The sequence below is a fragment of the Anoplopoma fimbria genome, chromosome 17 (genome assembly GCF_027596085.1).
Source record: "Anoplopoma fimbria isolate UVic2021 breed Golden Eagle Sablefish chromosome 17, Afim_UVic_2022, whole genome shotgun sequence".
Lineage (NCBI taxonomy): Eukaryota > Metazoa > Chordata > Actinopteri > Perciformes > Anoplopomatidae > Anoplopoma > Anoplopoma fimbria.
In genome coordinates this window covers 19613786-19631180 of record NC_072465.1, presented here as the reverse complement: position 1 = coordinate 19631180, position 17395 = coordinate 19613786, and the positions used below count along the sequence as shown (strand labels likewise).

The following is a 17395-nucleotide window of genomic DNA, read 5'->3' as shown; positions in this document are numbered from 1 at the left end:
TGGTATAATGGGAATTAGTGTTTTTTAAAAAGAACAAAAAAAGAAATGTTATTCCTGTACTCTCAGCAATAGGTTATTTTGTTTGCCTCTATGTTATGTAACTAAAATACATGATTATGGTGTTGTATTAAGATAATAATTAAAAAGATAAAGATACTTATGATTACTACTTACACTTAAAGTAGAAAACCAGACTTTTTGACTTGTCATAGCAGAAAAATCACAGGTGGAGCTTATACTGTAAATGATGGCTCTGTTACATTTAAGTACACCAGTGATTAGGCCTTCTGCAAACATTTTTGACATAGCAAAGTAGAAAAAGCACAATAAATATGCCTCACTGTCACTCTGTCATGGGATACTTGAATGGAACAGAACCATTGGTGCTATTAGAAACAATTATTCATTTCCTACTATCTGCTTTTACCTCGAACCCTGAATCGTACACATCTAAAGCGAACATTGCCTTCATTATTGTTATTAATGTGCATCTGTGTTTTTCCTACCTTTACCTGTCAAAATATCTGTTGTCAAAAATCTGTTGGTATTTGTAAAAACATGTTGCTCGTGGATTGTTTTAATTGTGTAAGTGCGCCTCAGGTAGAGCTATTTAGATACATGTTTAAGTCACATTTGTTTTGATCCATGATGTCATGGATTTATTTGTCATTTCAAGTCAGGCGTTTGTGTGTCATGGCCCAACCCCACTTGGCTGCTCACTGTGAAATAAATCATTCACAACGGTTGGGAGGACACCATAATCATTCATGTTATGTACCACTGAAACCCGTGGATCAAGTTTTTTTTTTCAGAGCTTGCTGGACTTTTGCCATGACGTAAATAAGGTGCGTAGCCTTTAACAACGGGCGTGGCTTCTTCTTGCATGTCTCCGTGCAGCTCAATGCGGAAGACAAACAGGGAACACAGAAGTCCTGAGAAAACTGAGAAAAAAGGACCTCAAGAAAGTTTCCAAGGTAAACATATGCCATTGACTGTTTTTGATTATAAATATCATGTGCAGAATAAAACAACCAGAAACAACAGCGATCAGATCATTTAGACATTTGTCATTTCCGTCAAGTCACACCTGTGATTTAGAGTTAAGTGAAGAAAGTTGTTGTTGAGTCATTAGACCACATTATGGTTTACACGGTATGAGTTGTAATAGTTGCATAATGTAATGTTTTTGAAAATAACTACATAATATTTACATGGGGTATATTTTGTTGCATACGTATTTTTATTTTAATCTTTGTAATAAAGTTTTAAAACTAAGCTCAACTTCCATTAAGGTAATTTAACGTTCATTGCGTGACTGTTTTATTGACTGCGTTTGTTTTGTATATATATAATATGCTAATCTAAAACGGATGGCAAAATAGAAAAGTTGAAACAGTTAGCCTGTCAATTCATCAGCTGATTGATATAATATTATTTATGTTGATAATCGACCTGTTGTTTGAGGCAAGATTTGCTGCTTTACTACATTTTATATTGTGAGTTTTTAGAGTCTTTAGAGTTTTGAAAAAAAAAATGGGACAAAACAAGCAATTTAAGGGTTTCTTCTTGGCGGTTGATACTGTAAGATAAAGTACAGAATATGTACAGCCATGTTGACAAAAGGTATTGGAAAGTCTTGAAAACTGATTTAAATATTTGAGTTTCTTTTTAACATTTTTATTCAGCATGGATAGCAGATATAACAACCATATAGGGGATGTACAAAATATGTTATCTCAGGTCAGAAACTATATTCTTTGGTATAGAACATGACCTGTTTGATTTGGATTGAATCAACACCCACATACTAAATTATATGATACGATACTGTGAAGTTACACTCGTAATAAATAGTTGCTTTTTGCATGAAGTGCAATTTTTCTTAATCAAATATTCACTGCATTAACTTCCTCACTGTTTCTTCAGGAGTTTGACTTCAATCACAACCATGTGGCCAAATCAAGGTGGGATATCATATGATACATAACAAGCATTTCAAAATTTTGTCTTAAGTCTGTTGATGTTCTAAAAAATAATGTGTGTTTTTATCTATATCAGGTCCTCAGCCTCCAGTGGGCCCACCAAACCCTGCCTTCCCTCCTGCCTACAACCCTGCATATCCTGTCGCACCTGCATCAGGATACTTCCCCCCACCTCAGAATCCAGGGCAATACCCAGCTGGGCAATACCCAGCTGGGCAGTACCCAGCTGGACAGTACCCAGCTGGACAATACCCAAATGTACCCCCAGGGGGTATGCCTCATGGTGCCCCGGGTCTTCATCCTTATCCTATGGCCCCGGGTGGATATCCACTAGTCCCTCCTGCAGGTGCTCACCCAGGTCCATACCCGCACTCTCCAAAAGGGGGTCACCACAAAGGCCACAAAGGCCACAAAGATCATCATCATCATGGAGGGTTAAATCCCATGGGTGGAGCATGTGCCGGAGGATTGGCTGGAATGGGAATGGGAATGGGAATGGGAGTGGGCGGACATAACGCCCACAAAAAGATGAAAAAGGTGAAGAAGATGAAGAAAGCACATAAGGGGCACAAACACGGAAAGGTGAGATAAGGTTTAAAGATACCCCACATTTTCTTAAATGGCTCCTCCTGTGGGTAAAGTTTTTTTTATGCCAATACTAGATAACAATATGAAACTTTAACCTGCCTACGCCCCTCAGCTCCAGGCCTCCAACTTCATGTCAGTCAGTGTTGCAAACACCAGAACCACAGAAATGCAGTCACAACTCAAGTGCAAAGTGCAGCAAGAGATATGGTTAACCTTCTACTTGAAGAGGGATATATATATATATATATTTATATATATTATTGTTAGGATTGCCACGGCACATCAATACAAATATTAACCAGTTACTAAATTGAATTATGAGACATGTTGTTGGCTTGTATGAGCAGAGGCAAAACACTCAATTATAATTATGGAAAGTAAAGCTATATTTTCTCTACAACATTTGTGGATTCATTTTATTGTTGATTAATCCGTGTAATAGTTTGTTGAATATTCAATTAGTTGTTTAGTCTATAAAATGTTCGAAAATACTTTAAAATGCCCATCACAAGTTCCCTCTGCCAAGGGTGACATCTTCAAAATGCTTCTTTCTTTATTTTGCATTTATAAAATGCAGTTTAAATGAAATTAAACAATTGCTGTTTGTGTTTCAAACCATATTTAAATATGAATATATAAAATATATGATCTTTCTCTTTTTCTTCACAGTCCTCCAGCAGCAGTAGCAGCAGCAGCAGCAGCAGCAGCAGTGATTAAGACTGAGTCCACCAGGCTTTTACAGAAATGTTGCATTAAAAAAGTGCAACCTTACTATCAAAAATAAACACACTAAAGTCATACCTATCACTTTAAAAATGACATACAAATTGAAAAAAATATTAAATAAAGGTACAAAAAAAGGTTTAATCATATTTTGCATGGGTTTTACTATAAACTAATGCATAAGCTGTTGCTGTGAACTTTTCCACAGCATTTTGCTGTGTTTGCATTCCATCATGTCTCCAGTTTTGGGTGTTTTTGTAAAAGGTTCCACTACAGGTACATTAGTGTGCAAATATTGAAATAATTTTAATATGAAAATCTAACATTGTGATTTAGTTAAAGAAAATATGTGTAATTGCTTTTTTTCTCTTTTCTTAGAAATTTAACCTTGAGGTGGAAAATGATATGGATTGTCTTTATTTAAGCTAATATATAATATTGCTACACATGAATGTTGAATGCATGTAAAACACGTTTTGAATGCTAATATGGGTTCATTGCTACACATGAATGTTGAATGCATTGTTCTACATTGCTTTGATCTGCATTAATTGTTATTAAATGTATATAAAGGGTCTTCTAGTGACCTGTTTAATAAATGTATTTAAATAAAAAGATTAACACAATTTGTTGTTGCCAGGATGGTACATTTTTGAAGTTAAAAAGGAGTTGCAATACAATTCACACCCACCAGAGTGCCTATAAATAAGTATTGTTAAACATGAACATGCTAGAAACATTTGTTAATCATTCACCTATTTGATAATTATTTTTTTAAAGCACATAAAACACGTGGGACCTCCATTATTTTCAACAACAAGGATCTCTGTTGTGACAGTTTAAATTTCTAGTAAACCTGTTTGATAAATATATTTAAATAAAAAGATTAACACAATTTGTTGTTGCCAGGATGGTACATTTTTGAAGTTAAAAAGGAGTTGCAATACAATTCACGCCCACCAGAGAGCCTATAAATAAGTATTTTTAAATATGAACATGCTAGAAAAGCATTCACCTATTTGATAATTATGTTTTGAATGCATATAAAACACGTGGGACCTCCATTATTTTCAACTACAAGGATCTCTGCTGTGACAGTTTAAATTTCTAGTAAACCCGTTTAATAAATATATTTAAATAAAAAGATTAACAATTTGTTGTTGCCAGGATGGTACATTATTGAAGTTAAAAAGGAGTTGCAATACAATTCACACCCACCAGAGTGCCTATAAATAAGTATTGTTAAACATAAACATGCTAGAAACATTTGTTAATCATTCACCTATTTGCTAATATTTTTTTTAAAGCACATAAAACACGTGGGACCTCCATTATTTCCAACAACAATGCTCTCTGCTGTGACAGTCTAAACCAATGTAGCAATGTTGATATAATTTGCGCAAAAACTTCTATTTAATACAATTATTTCATTTCACTTTTATGTTTGTTGCATAATAAATAAAAAGTGCTACTATAACTTTTATTTTTTTAGGGCATCTTGTGGGACCAAACCAAACCTCAGGATGGGGGGGTTGTGTGGGGGGTGAAAGGCGAAAGTTCAGAGGTCATCATCTTGTTGTCTTTGTGCAAAGGAGTGGAGCTCGATCTCACATCACTCTTCCCTCTTCCCCGAGTCCTTTCTAAACTCTCCCCCGGGTTTCTACCCTCCCAAACCTCTCCCCTTCTACCCTTACAACCCCAACCCTCCCCCCGGCCTCCTACCAGCACATTTATCAGGTAAGTTTCATTCTCATATCTGGTGTTTTTCTTATATTGTTTGTTATGATTAGAAGTAGCGGAGAGAAATCGCGCCTAGCGGCTAGCAGCTAGCAGCTAACAGCTAGCGGCTACAGCTAGCATGCTAACAGGCCGCACGGTGATGAGCACGCAGTCTCCGCGTCCCCTATGAGTCGGCTAGCTTAGTTTAGCTAACCTCACTGAAGTTTGAGTTAAATACTGCTTTAATTAAACGACTGTGTGTTTGTAAACGCGTGCACTTTATCAAACCAGCACACGCCTCCAATGCCACGAAAGCTGTCGATATTTGTCCCGCTGCTAATAACGTGGGCTAGTTAAGCTAACTAGCTAGCTTAGCTAAGTAGCGGCACGCATGCTCCATTCATTTAGCAGCCAGCATGCTACACGGCTAACCGACTTACAAGAAGAGTTAATGGACTTACTTTTAAATAGCCGACACGTGTGAAGAAAGCTTTTGAGTGTCCTCTTTACATAGTGGACATGCATATTGATGCATTTAAGGAAATATAAGTCCAATAATTTGGGGGGGTAGTAGTCCGTTCATGTGTTGATAAATGCATGCAATGTGTGTCCCAGTTAGCATGGAGCTCGGTTCATGCTGCTTTACTAGTTTGGAGTCAGATAACTTGGGTTGGAGCAGCACTCAGGTGTTGTATTGTCAATAAATGCTCCAATCTAGCAGCGTGTAGTTGGCACAGTGAAAGTAAGTCCTAAGCTGTTTATGTTTGTTAGGATTCATCATAGTACGCATCAGGATTCATAAGCAATAACGTTAGCATGAGCTGTGACACAGATCTGTTGTATTCCCCTTTTGAATAGGTTCATTAAGGATACATTTGTCTAATGGAAAACCAGGTACGACCATCATATATTTGCACATTTCTCCTTCAACACTACACATTTAGTCAAAGTATGTTACATGGTCTGGTGTGATTTAACTGAATGTTTTAGGAAACAATAAGGTCATTGTTAAGCTATGTAAATGGGCCTTAATATACTTTATGTATGCTGACGTATAAATATGTGGCCGTAAAGTAATATCTAGTATGCTAAAGACAGACGTCTCTCAGATCAACATGCAATGCATAACCATTAAGACAACTTAATAGGTCAGATATTTGTGCATTGGCCAGTGCTAGAATGTAAATACTATGTAGTGTACTACTAACTCACTGTGGGTGGGATTATTGCAGTAACTTTATTTAAAAGAGAGACATTTAGTATTTACCACTTTCTTGACCACATCACTCGTTTACATTCAATAAGAAGCACACCACATGTCTTACTTTTGTTAACCCTTATCTGCATCCATGTTATGTGTTTTTTATTTTCTTAACTGCATTGCAATTCAGCAACATATCATCATCTTGGTACATAATTTCATTTCTGCTATGTCCTTTTAGAGCCATCTCGGTGACCAAAGACCCCAATACTGTACGGACGACCAGGTTGCAGTTATGGACTCCGGTGTGATTGAAGGAGGGCTCAATGTCACCCTTACCATTAGGCTGCTCATGCACGGCAAGGTGAGGTCACCCATAAGCTGCATGTGTCGGCAATCTAAACGTCTATGACATTATATTCATGGAAATGAAGCTCCTCTGGGATGTGTAAAGGACAGGGACATTGGTATGATGACTAAGGGTATTGACTTGGTGATGGGATCCTGAATGTCAAAGAAAAGTGGAGTGGTGTTTTGGCATGTTACTCTGTTTGTGCTTTTACATAGACCTTGTTTGCCTCGTCATCGCAAAAATAGTTGGACTTACTTCTCTTGAATACGGTCCTCTTTGCTATTATTTAGTTATTTAAAAAAATAATGATGGTGCTATTTTACTGTGAGCAGAGTTAAACTCATCACCCTCCCCTGCGTCCCACTCTGCATGATCACAGAGCACCTTTTAAATATTAAATTATCTTATTAACATTGGACACTAACACTGTAAGACCAGGAGGCATTACATTGCATTTGCTGTTGTCACAAATACATCTGACTTTTTACACCAGCGTAGCCACACACTTGTTGCGTCTTTCAGTCCTGCATTGGCCTGTTGTTGTTGTTGTTGTTGTTGTTGTTGTTGTTGTTGTTGTTGTTGTTGTTGTTGTTGTTTCAAATGCTGAGATGCCAAGTGGCAAAAAGTGGCTGTTCAAAAACTGACTCTGACATGTCATTTCATACACCACACTGTGGTGCAGCCAAACAATGATCCTCTCAAAGCTCTTCTAGCTCGTAGCATCTAAAATAATGCCCCCAGAACTAACTAGGCATTAGCAGCCTACATATACTGTGAGCTGACTGCATGCTGGATCTCACCGTGGTCAACAACAGCATCTTGAGTCTGTGTGATTCAGACAGAAATGAAAACTGCCTGTGCTAGAGATCCAGTCAGTTGATTATTAAGGCTGTTTGTGTTTACAGTGACAGCTGTTCTTGCAAGTGTTGCAGAAACCATAAAGCTTTATTTATTGAAGATTTTTTTATTACCTTATAAACTACACAAGCTGTAGCTAGAGAGTTTAGAGGTGTCCAACTCAAGCAGTAAACAATGACTAATGGAAAAAGATGATTAATGAGCCTAATGAAACGTTCTCTTTTCCTTTTTCAGGAAGTCGGAAGTATAATTGGAAAGGTAAGCTGCTTTTGAATATAACTTGTATTTTGATTGTCTATGATTATTTGAAGATCTATGTTTTTAAGTGATTATGAGTCTGACTTTGATTCTCTGCTTATAGAAAGGTGAATCTGTGAAGAAGATGAGAGAAGAGGTGAGGTTTTTTCTTATTTCCTTATTCTAGTTATTGTAAAGTACAAACCAATACAATGTTGCAATTGCTAAGAGTCCTGCTTTTCTTTTTATTATAAGAGGCCACAGATTTGTCTGTACTGTGGGAACTTCTTCCAAATTTCTTCTTTTAATTCTTTTCTCTCTGTCTGTAGAGCGGGGCTCGCATCAACATCTCTGAGGGCAATTGCCCGGAGAGGATCATTACTTTGGCAGGTCCAACGACTGCCATCTTTAAAGCATTCTCCATGATCATTGAAAAGCTGGAAGAGGTAGGTCACAATATATGCTGATTTATGATTTCACTGGTCAGCAGCAACCAGCCCAAACACAAACTAGATTAACCTTTGTCTTCATGTAATTTTTTTCCAGGACATAAGCAGCTCAATGACAAACAGCACAGCAACCAGCAAGCCCCCGGTGACCCTACGCATTGTGGTGCCTGCCAGCCAGTGCGGCTCTCTCATCGGGAAAGGTGGCTGCAAGATCAAGGAAATTAGAGAAGTATGCATAGAGAAGAGCATTAAATACAAAACCATGCAAGCCCGAATCCTTTCAGCATTAGCTGTCTGTTCCCGTTTCTACCTTTGGAATTTAGTACATCAAACACTGATGCACAGCAGGTCTTGCATTTTCATCTCATTTTACTCCATTTGTGTGTTCCAGTCAACTGGTGCTCAGGTTCAAGTGGCAGGAGACATGCTCCCCAACTCCACAGAGCGAGCAATCACCATTGCTGGTACCCCCCAGTCGATAATTGAGTGTGTGAAGCAGATCTGTGTGGTCATGCTTGAGGTAAGTAGTCTCATGAAAGCTTTGAAGCAAATGCAGTGGCAGCTGTTGGCCTTTAAATTAATGATGTGAAATTGTGTGATCACTGGGTTTTTGGCTGCTGCGCATTGACTTTGGACCAGAGATGTCTCGAGCTGATCCACGGGATTAAAACTGTACAATTATTGTAAAATCACCACAGGGCAATATTCATAATATTATTATTGTAACCTTTTGAAGGATGACTATACTGTAATTGGCTTTATATTCAAAATCCAAAGCTAATGTGTTGGCAAATGTATTTAAATAGCTTCACGCATTTTTTAGTTGCATTGATACCAGTGTTGGAAATGCCTCCAATGCAGCCTAATAGGTTGTATCGGGGAGTATGCGAGTCTATGCATAAACCAAATATCACTATCGTATGATTTTAATTTACTCTTCACTTGCACTACACAGGTACAATAAAGACTTATGTTGATCCATGCCCGATTGTTACAGCACATGTTACAACTAGACTACACATCTGTGGTTAAACACTTGTGCACCCTATTTTTTCCTTGATAATGCTACATTGTGAAAAACAAATGCGTGTTGAATTCAGCAGAGGGAGAGCTAGTTAACGTTAGTACCCGGAGGGCAGCTGAGTGCGCCTTAACTAAATAATTGATCTAACCGCTAACGTACAGAGGTGGCATTGAGTAACATTATGCTCTATTCAGTAAAAAGGAATATTGGATAAAGGTATATCATGATGAGTTCAAATGTTGTCTTTTCACATTAACAATCTGGTAAGAAACTGGAATATATAGTTATTTAAAGGAGAGGTTTTTACAACAACGTAAAATAGATATTAGAAGGGACATTTTGACCTGTTTAACTTTTTGGTTTATAAAGCAAAACAGTGCTCTTTATTAGCACATACGCATGTTTAGGTACTGGGAAGGAAAAAATGGTCTCTGAACAAATTTTCATTTAAATTCCAATTTTTGATTGTCGTGTCTTAGGGTGAAGTTAGCAAAATCTGCAGCACCATGATAGCCTCATTTTTACTGCGCATGCCAAGAAACTATAACGTCCCCAGTTTGATTACAACTGTGGGACCTTTGTTGCATGTAATACCCTTCCCACTCTCTCTCCCAGTTTGCAGTCTGCCACTACACTCTCCTTCCCACCGATAAAGGCAAAAATGTGACAAAAACAAATGTTTTTTAAAAGCGAAATGCCGCTGTATCCCATAGCAAAATATAAACATCATATTAAAATTCCATATTGGCAGACACTCAAAGTGTTGTGGTTTTGGTTTGGTTAGGATTAAAACAACAAAACTAAATCAAGACATTCCTAGTGTAGAGCTAGGGCTGTTTAAAGTTTGTACTCATGCTTATATGCCTATTAAGTATAATTGTTGTTCATACAAGCAGTGGTGTACTACATTTGTAATTTTTAAAACTTCCACAGTAGATTTTGCTACAATTAAATGATAACATGGGTATGAATGTAATAACATCCACCTTCTTTGTCTCCTCTACAGTCTCCCCCTAAGGGGGTCACTATCCCCTACCGACCCAAGCCCTCAGGATCCCCCGTCATCTTCGCAGGCGGACAGGTACATACAACACAAGTTGTTTTTAGTTTTCTGTCATTTTGGCTTATATCAGTGTGAGATGAAAAGATGAAAAGATCAGAATATATTTCACTCAAAGTAAGAAACATCTTGAATGATAATTGCAGTTTTGAATCATGTATATGATTTGGCAAGACCGCAATAGTTATGAGTTACTGTGGAAGGAATTTAAGTTTGGAAAACAGTTTCAAGTTTAAAGAGACAGCTTAGTAGTATGATGACCATAAAACATTTTCCCCAGAGGGAGTTTGTTTTAGGACCGTCTCTTTGTTTGTTTAATTGTTAGTGTGGAGGCCTATTTCTCAGTATTGTTGGTTTGAACCAACATCTTTCTGGTGTTTGTTGGCCTAACATGACAAGGTCTTTAATCTTACTGAATGCCTTTTTTGTTTTGTTTCCTTAATTCCACTATAATGTCTCTAAAGACTTCTCTTTTCACAGAAATGTGGGGACTTTGGACAACACATATGTGTTGATATTTTTTAACTTTTTAAAAAGTATTACTATCGTTAGTTCAGAATAGGCTTTGATGTGTTCAGTCTTCAAGAGATTTAGGACAGCTGGAGAGGTAACTTGACGCAAATCAGATGTGAAGCCTATGAAAGCTTTGTTTTCATTTGTTTCAGGCATATGCTGTACAAGGACAGCACGCGATTCCACAGCCAGATGTAAGTGCAGTAGAAATTTGATATGACCCCCATCACTCCCACCCATAATTACAACTGTCCTTTTCCAAAATGTGCAAACGCCCTCCCTCCCACCCACACACGCCTCATTTTACAGCCTATAACTGTAGCTAAACTTGCCCATTATTTCATTTTTGACCTTCTATTATCCTATTTTGTCATTTAGAGGGCAGCACTGTTAGTACTTCATGTTCGTCATTTGACTGGCAGTCAGTTGTTAATTAAACCGACATTTGTTGTTTGTGTTTGTCCAGATTCTCCACTGTTCCATGAATAATAATCTGTCCCTGCTGCTCACTTTTTTTCTGTGTTTTACTTAATTGTTCTGTCTTGTTTATCGTGTCTCGTTCATTAGTCTGTCCCAGATAAATACGTTGTCCCCCCCGTCATTAACCCTTCATTATTACATTGTGCTCTGCCAACTTGTCTCTCTTTTAATGAGCTTTAGATGTTCTATGAGGAGCATTGGATGTGATAGACTCCATATTATAAGTCATACATGCCACTGAATATTGGCAACAGAACAAAGCTGTACCAGTCAGATGATTTTTGATGAGTTTTTAATGTAAAACAAGATAACATAAATATAGTTGAGGTTGATTATGTTTATGTAATCAGTATGTCACTGCCGACAGCAGTTTTTGTTAATTAAAACCAGAATCTTTGCACAGAAACCTGTCACCTCTTCCTTAGCTCAACCCTCCCAGCTATAGTGGTGATGACTAGTAAAGTTCGACACTAAATTTAGATTTTCTCAGTTCATGTTTGGGTCTTGACTCAGTGATGATTAGGAAATCACCTCCATATTGAGAGCCCCCTCCCTTGTGTATTGTGACTTTGCCCTGACCCTGAAGACTTCCAGAAAGCATTACCAAGAGATGCAGCCTGCACTTTGGAGGAATACCTTTGGGGTACCCCACATAGACAAGTCATAAAAACACGATTTTCAAACACCTGAGTAGAATTTTGCGAAAGAATAAGAGAAATTCAATGTTTTTTGTTTGTTGCGGATGTTCTTTGTGTAGCTGTCTGTACTGACTGTGATCTGTTTTGTTCTGTTTTTCCCTCTTCCTGTGTTTTTCCATTTCCTCCATTTCTCTCCCTGCCCTCTCTGTCACTCTCACAGTCTTCCTCTGCTGCTATCTCTCCACAGCTCACCAAGCTTCACCAGCTGGCCATGCAGCAGAGCCCCTTCCCCATTGCACCAAGCAACCAGGGATTCACTGGTATGCAGCACAACAAGGCCCACGGGCTTTCAATGCAACATGTTGTCAACTTGTCGGCCCCAAAATGTATAGGACGCAAGAAAAATAATTATGTTGTTTTGGTTCCTCAAGCACATTCAAAGAAAACTCAGATTTGACTCTTAATAAATTAAAGGGACAGTTCAACCCAAAATTAAACTACAAAAAATTGACATTTGAAAAGCTCAACAGAAATGTCCCTTTTCAGAAATCATGACCCTGTTACTCAAGATGATACAGACCTGTGAGCAATTTGATGTAGAAACTATAGTTGAAAAAAATAGTTCTTACATCAAACTGCTCTCAAGAAATGCATCACATGTATTTTTGGGGCGTTTGTGTCCAACTGTGTTGCTCCTGGCAAATTTAAAGAGCAGGCGAGCAAAACTCTTCTTATCGCGATCAGTGGCTGATCAATTGAAGCAGCCTTAACAATGACTTTATCAACACGAAACATTCAAATTTCAGCACCTTTTTTAAATGGACAGCGCTTCGAAATGCGGCGCCAAAGCTCATTGAGTCAATGGAGCGCTGAGCAAATAAGGAAAACATGTTAAAAGACACCAACTTGTTAATGGGTGTCAGGCCAGTGAAATCAGAATGAACTTAAACAGACGAATGTAGTTAAAGGTGTTCCTCATACTTTTCATTGACATTTAATACATGTAATCTATTACACAAATGCCATAAACTACACCATCACTAGCGAGGTGATGCATATGGAATTGGTCCTTTTGAATTAGTTCCTAATGACATTTGATGTTCCTTTTATTCAAGTTCTTGGTTATTTATTCATTGTTGGCTATAATTCTTTTTTCAGGGATAGATGCTTCTGCTCAAACCAGTTCCCATGAGATGACCATTCCAAACGATGTAAGTGCTTCACGTTGTTCTTTTTTTAATCACTGTTACGGTTTAAGTTAGGTCAATGTTTTCCTGCTGTATCTATGGTAACTATGCTGTTTGACTGGGATTAAAACCCCCAAAAAAAGAAATGCTATATTAATAAGCTTTATTTAAGCATTTTACCTCCGAGTTGCTAACTTTACTAAAGTCCTGTGCTCTTTGTGTAATGGGGGGGTCTATCAATCATTCCGATCACTTAACTTTCCTGCTCTTCTCCACTACAGCTTATTGGATGCATCATTGGCCGTCAGGGAGCCAAGATCAACGAGATCAGGCAAATGTCAGGCGCCCAGATCAAGATTGCAAATCCAGTGGATGGATCGACTGACCGCCAGGTCACCATCACCGGCTCGCCTGCCAGCATCAGTCTGGCTGAGTACCTCATCAACGCCAGGTGAGATAATCGGTTCTATACACTGTCAGCTCTCAACGGGAGATTCATTCAGTCACAGGCAGTTTGTTTAAAATGTAGCCTATACATTTAAAAAAAAGTTTATTTGGCCTAGCTAATCAGATTTCTTCTGCCATAATACTACAGTAATCCATTAAAGTATAAAATAGTTAATGTACCCAATATCATATGCAAATATATATATATATATACTGGCCTACCTGCTGCATTGACTTTTTTTCGGAGTTGTGTTCAAAATGATTTGGTTTATGGTATTTTTTGGCTACTGTTGATCATCACTTTGGTGTTGCTAGCTCTCACTCAGTCTGCTTTATCCTTTATTCTACCTTTCACTTGGCTTCACATCGATCCATCACTGGAGATGTGATTTTTATTTTTATTTATCTTTTTAATGCTTTTTTTTTTTCCTCCGGATTGACACATTTGTTTCTAATGAAGCTTTTTTCTTGTTTTGATCACATCCCTGAGTGATCCCCCCCCCACACACCTCCCCCCCCCCCCCCCTCCTCCCACTCCCACCCATTGCTCACCAGCCTGCCCTGTGAACCATCCCGACTGTGTTGTCCCTCTCTCCTTGTCTCTCTTTCTACAGTGTAGAGTCCTCTAAACCTCCTCCCTCCTCCTCCTTGAACCCTGAACAGACCAGCCTGTGCTCTCCCTCCACCTCTACTACTACTACTACCACCACTACTACTACTACCACCACCTCCTCTGCTGCTATCTCTTCCTCCTCCTCCTCCTCTTCCTCCTGTGTGGTGCCCCCCTCAGCCTCCATCCCTCTGTCCTTGTTGGCTCCAGGGCCCCCTCCTCCCTCCTCTTCCTCCTCCTCTTCCACTGATTCCCTGCTCCCCAGCTCTCCTGCCTGTGTGTCAAGTCTCCTCAGTCTCAAGCCCCTCCCTCTCCTGGCCCTCCATGTTGTCAGCGGGGCCAGTAACCCCACACACCCAATACCCGCTGAGCCCAAAATCGCCCCAGAGCTGAGCTCCAAGTCTAAAAGGCGAAGGCTTTCCCCTTACTAATGAAGGAAACATAAGTCATCTTCTACTAAAGTGCTGACAATGCTCTGTTGTCTGTACCTGCACTTGCTTTTGTATCTGGCTGTGCCTCGCCACGCTTACTACAGAAAACAAATGCACAGTGTTAAACAGCCAGACGGATGGCTGCTGCCATATTTATAAAATATACATCTGTAGCTTGATTTGGCCTGTCTCTTAAGGATATGACATGTTGAGTGCATTATATTTTTAAATGACTTTGAACCTAGCATGGACAGTGAATTCATTCACAGATTTTACTGAAGCATTTCTCTCTTTGTGTAAGCTCTGCTCAGGTAGCGGCTCTCTTTAAGATGTCATATTGATTATTATTGATTATTAATGGGAATAGATTTCTTGTAGTGAATTTTAAGTGACTATTGTTGTTTATATTGGAGAGTATATGTATCATGATGGTTTTATTTTATGTTTGCTTATATAAGAAGCGATTGTAGTTTCAATTCCACGTAAATCTGCCCTCAGGTATCAACGGCGACAAACCACCCTTTAATTAGATGAGTTTGTTAATGTGAAAAATACTAAAAACATCCAACCAGTTTAGCTTAGTTTCAAAGGAATATGCTAAATATGTAGCTAAGGACAGCAGCCGGTTTGTTTAGCTTGACACAAAGACTGGAAACAAGTATCCTGGCTCTGTCCAAAGGTAATGGCACCTCAAAAGACTAGTAATAGAATAAAAAACACATTTGTTTTACTTGGGTCATGTGTCAGAGTATTTCTTGGCCAGAAGCATCAATTTCCTGGAGTCTCTGCTGGTTGCCTGGCAACTTTACAGAGAAGATGAGACTTCAGGAAGTTGCAGATTTTTATTTTTATTTTTTCACACTTTTTTTTGTGTGCAATCGCTTTAGAGTTGCCGTTAGTCCAATTCTATTGTCTTTGGACAGAGTGAAGCTACCTGTTTCCAGTTATTTATGCAAACCTAACTGGTTGCTATGAAACTTAATTCTTGCCAAGAAAGCATGTTTCTCAAGATGTTGAACTTTAAAACAACTTCATTAAATCACAAAACCATGAAGTATCAGTTTGAGACCTGACTCTTAACAGCTGTTGAAAAGAGGAGCAGCAAAGCAGAAGTAATTATCTTTTTATATCGGAACATACATTTCCTTAAATCAATGTATTGATGAACCTTATCTAGCATTTTATTCTAATAATGTAATGTACTGTAAATTACATTTATCTTGCCTGTCTGATTGCATGCCTTATTCTCTCTCCCTCCCTGGTCTCCGGGTGTCTCTCTCTCTGTCTCTCCAGGCTTTCCTCTGAGGCCACAGGACTGGCAGCCAACTGATAGACACTGCATCTGCACTAAATCTCACTTTTATATCATCGGCCACCATAAAGCAGTCAATGCAACTATCCAACTTAAGAGTTTATATATAATGCTGCCTCTTCCTCATTTGAAATCATGTCAACCCCCACTGATTTGATCTGCTGAGTTCATTATTTATTTCTTTTGTTTTGGTTTTAGTCAAAATAAGCAAACAATTAGGTTTTAATTCCCTTTTTCGAGTCAAGTTGGAGGTTTTAATGATTTACTTTTTTCTTTTTTTTTTGTTCAATGGTTCCCCTCTATCTTCCCTTTTTTCTTTCTTTACCATCACAGAGGAGTAGAGTTTGAAAACTCTGAATAGGCATATAGATTTAGTTCTGTACAGTCATTTTTTTTCTTTAAAAAGGAAAAGACAAAAAAGGAAAAATAAAAAATTATCAAAAATAAGAATAGAGTGACTTTTATTCTGTGTTTATATATACACGCCTCCCCTTTTCTCACCCAGTTCCACAAAGCCAGCCCGTCTATTTTATGTCCATACTCACTTGCTTTAAATATACACATCATTCTCCCCCTTTGTGACCTTTTCAATTTGAAGTGCTTGTAACATTGATTACACTCGTGCCACTGAGAAACCGTAGCTGTACAACGCACTGTCACTGGGAATATTTGGTTATAACGACAAATGTTTTAACACTCATGATTGAATTTATCCAGATAATTTCAAATGTGTACCACTACGCATTTCACTTTTCCCCTTCTCTACATGTCATTCCTGTTTTTCCCCTCTCCTAGTCCTGAGATCATGTGTTGATATTTTGCTGGGATGGGAGGTTTTTTGGGGATCTGGGCTTGGCTCTAGGAATCGGAAGCAGAGGGTTCTCCTCGCTTTTTTTGTAAAGACTGATATATACAAAAAAAATGTTGGAATATTTGTTTTAAAAGGAGGAAATATTTTTTTTTAAACTACCAAAGGGGGATCAACTCCTGGAAACTGAGTGATCTGTCTATTAGATGTATTGAGGCTGAGAACTGAAATGATTGAAGCTCTGGAACTAGACTAAAAAAAGAAAGGGTTGTGAGTTAACACTAGTTTCCTGCTCTTTGCTTTGCTCGGAAAATTATTTTATTTTTTATTTGCAGGAAAGAAAAACTTTTGTGCACATTTTGAGACTGTAGACCTGGGTGCCACAACATTGTTTAAAAAAATAAATAAACTGAAATAAAGATGTGAAATGCTCAAACCACAACTTGTCTTGAGGATTTTGTCACCAGCTAAAGTATACTGAACACACAGGTGGAGATTTTATAGGTTTTATTTTATTTTAAATTGTTTCTTATATATATTTATTGTACAGTTACAATAATATAAAAAGCAAACGTTTCGGTTCATACAGGGTTTTATCAATCAGCATCATCGAAAACACAAGTACCTCCCCAATCGAGACACTAGAGGGCAGTAGTTTTGCATTTTGGCAACATTCAATCCTGCAGGAGGATTCCTAGCTTTAAATCTTGGGGGCACAATCTGTTTAAAAATGTTTTACAAATTTAAAGTTTAAAATGTATCACCAGATAAAAAAT

The 17395-nt window shown here is 38.2% G+C and overlaps 2 protein-coding genes across 3 annotated transcripts; both read left to right on the top strand.

Moving 5' to 3' along the window:
- The first annotated feature begins 496 nt into the window (after positions 1 to 496).
- prr13 (proline rich 13) lies at positions 497 to 4080 on the top strand. The gene is made up of 4 exons (XM_054617802.1): positions 497 to 974; positions 1927 to 1964; positions 2059 to 2564; positions 3240 to 4080. The coding sequence occupies exons 2-4, from the start codon at positions 1949 to 1951 to the stop codon at positions 3285 to 3287; spliced, it is 570 nt and encodes a 189-aa protein (XP_054473777.1). The 5' UTR covers positions 497 to 974; positions 1927 to 1948; the 3' UTR covers positions 3288 to 4080.
- Positions 4081 to 4803: 723 nt separating this feature from the next.
- On the top strand, positions 4804 to 17061 carry LOC129106408 (poly(rC)-binding protein 2-like). Of its 2 annotated transcripts, none has more exons than XM_054617801.1 (14): positions 4804 to 5030; positions 5871 to 5906; positions 6455 to 6577; positions 7658 to 7681; positions 7785 to 7817; positions 7990 to 8106; positions 8207 to 8338; positions 8501 to 8629; positions 10140 to 10214; positions 10859 to 10900; positions 12072 to 12144; positions 12983 to 13035; positions 13293 to 13462; positions 15793 to 17061. In XM_054617801.1, exons 2-14 carry the CDS (start codon positions 5895 to 5897, stop codon positions 15827 to 15829), a joined length of 1020 nt encoding a protein of 339 aa, XP_054473776.1. In that variant the 5' UTR covers positions 4804 to 5030; positions 5871 to 5894; the 3' UTR covers positions 15830 to 17061. The 2 variants fall into 2 exon arrangements, with proteins under 2 accessions (XP_054473776.1, XP_054473775.1); XM_054617800.1 differs by having other exon boundaries at positions 12045 to 12144.
- Positions 17062 to 17395: the final 334 nt, after the last annotated feature.

Coding starts and splice junctions, on each gene's coding strand:
- prr13 (XM_054617802.1), top strand. Junction 2,565..3,239: donor AGGGGCACAAACACGGAAAG/GTGAGATAAGGT, acceptor TTTTCTTCACAG/TCCTCCAGCAGCAGTAGCAG.
- LOC129106408 (XM_054617800.1), top strand. Junction 10,215..10,858: donor TCATCTTCGCAGGCGGACAG/GTACATACAACA, acceptor CATTTGTTTCAG/GCATATGCTGTACAAGGACA. Junction 12,145..12,982: donor AAGCAACCAGGGATTCACTG/GTATGCAGCACA, acceptor TTCTTTTTTCAG/GGATAGATGCTTCTGCTCAA.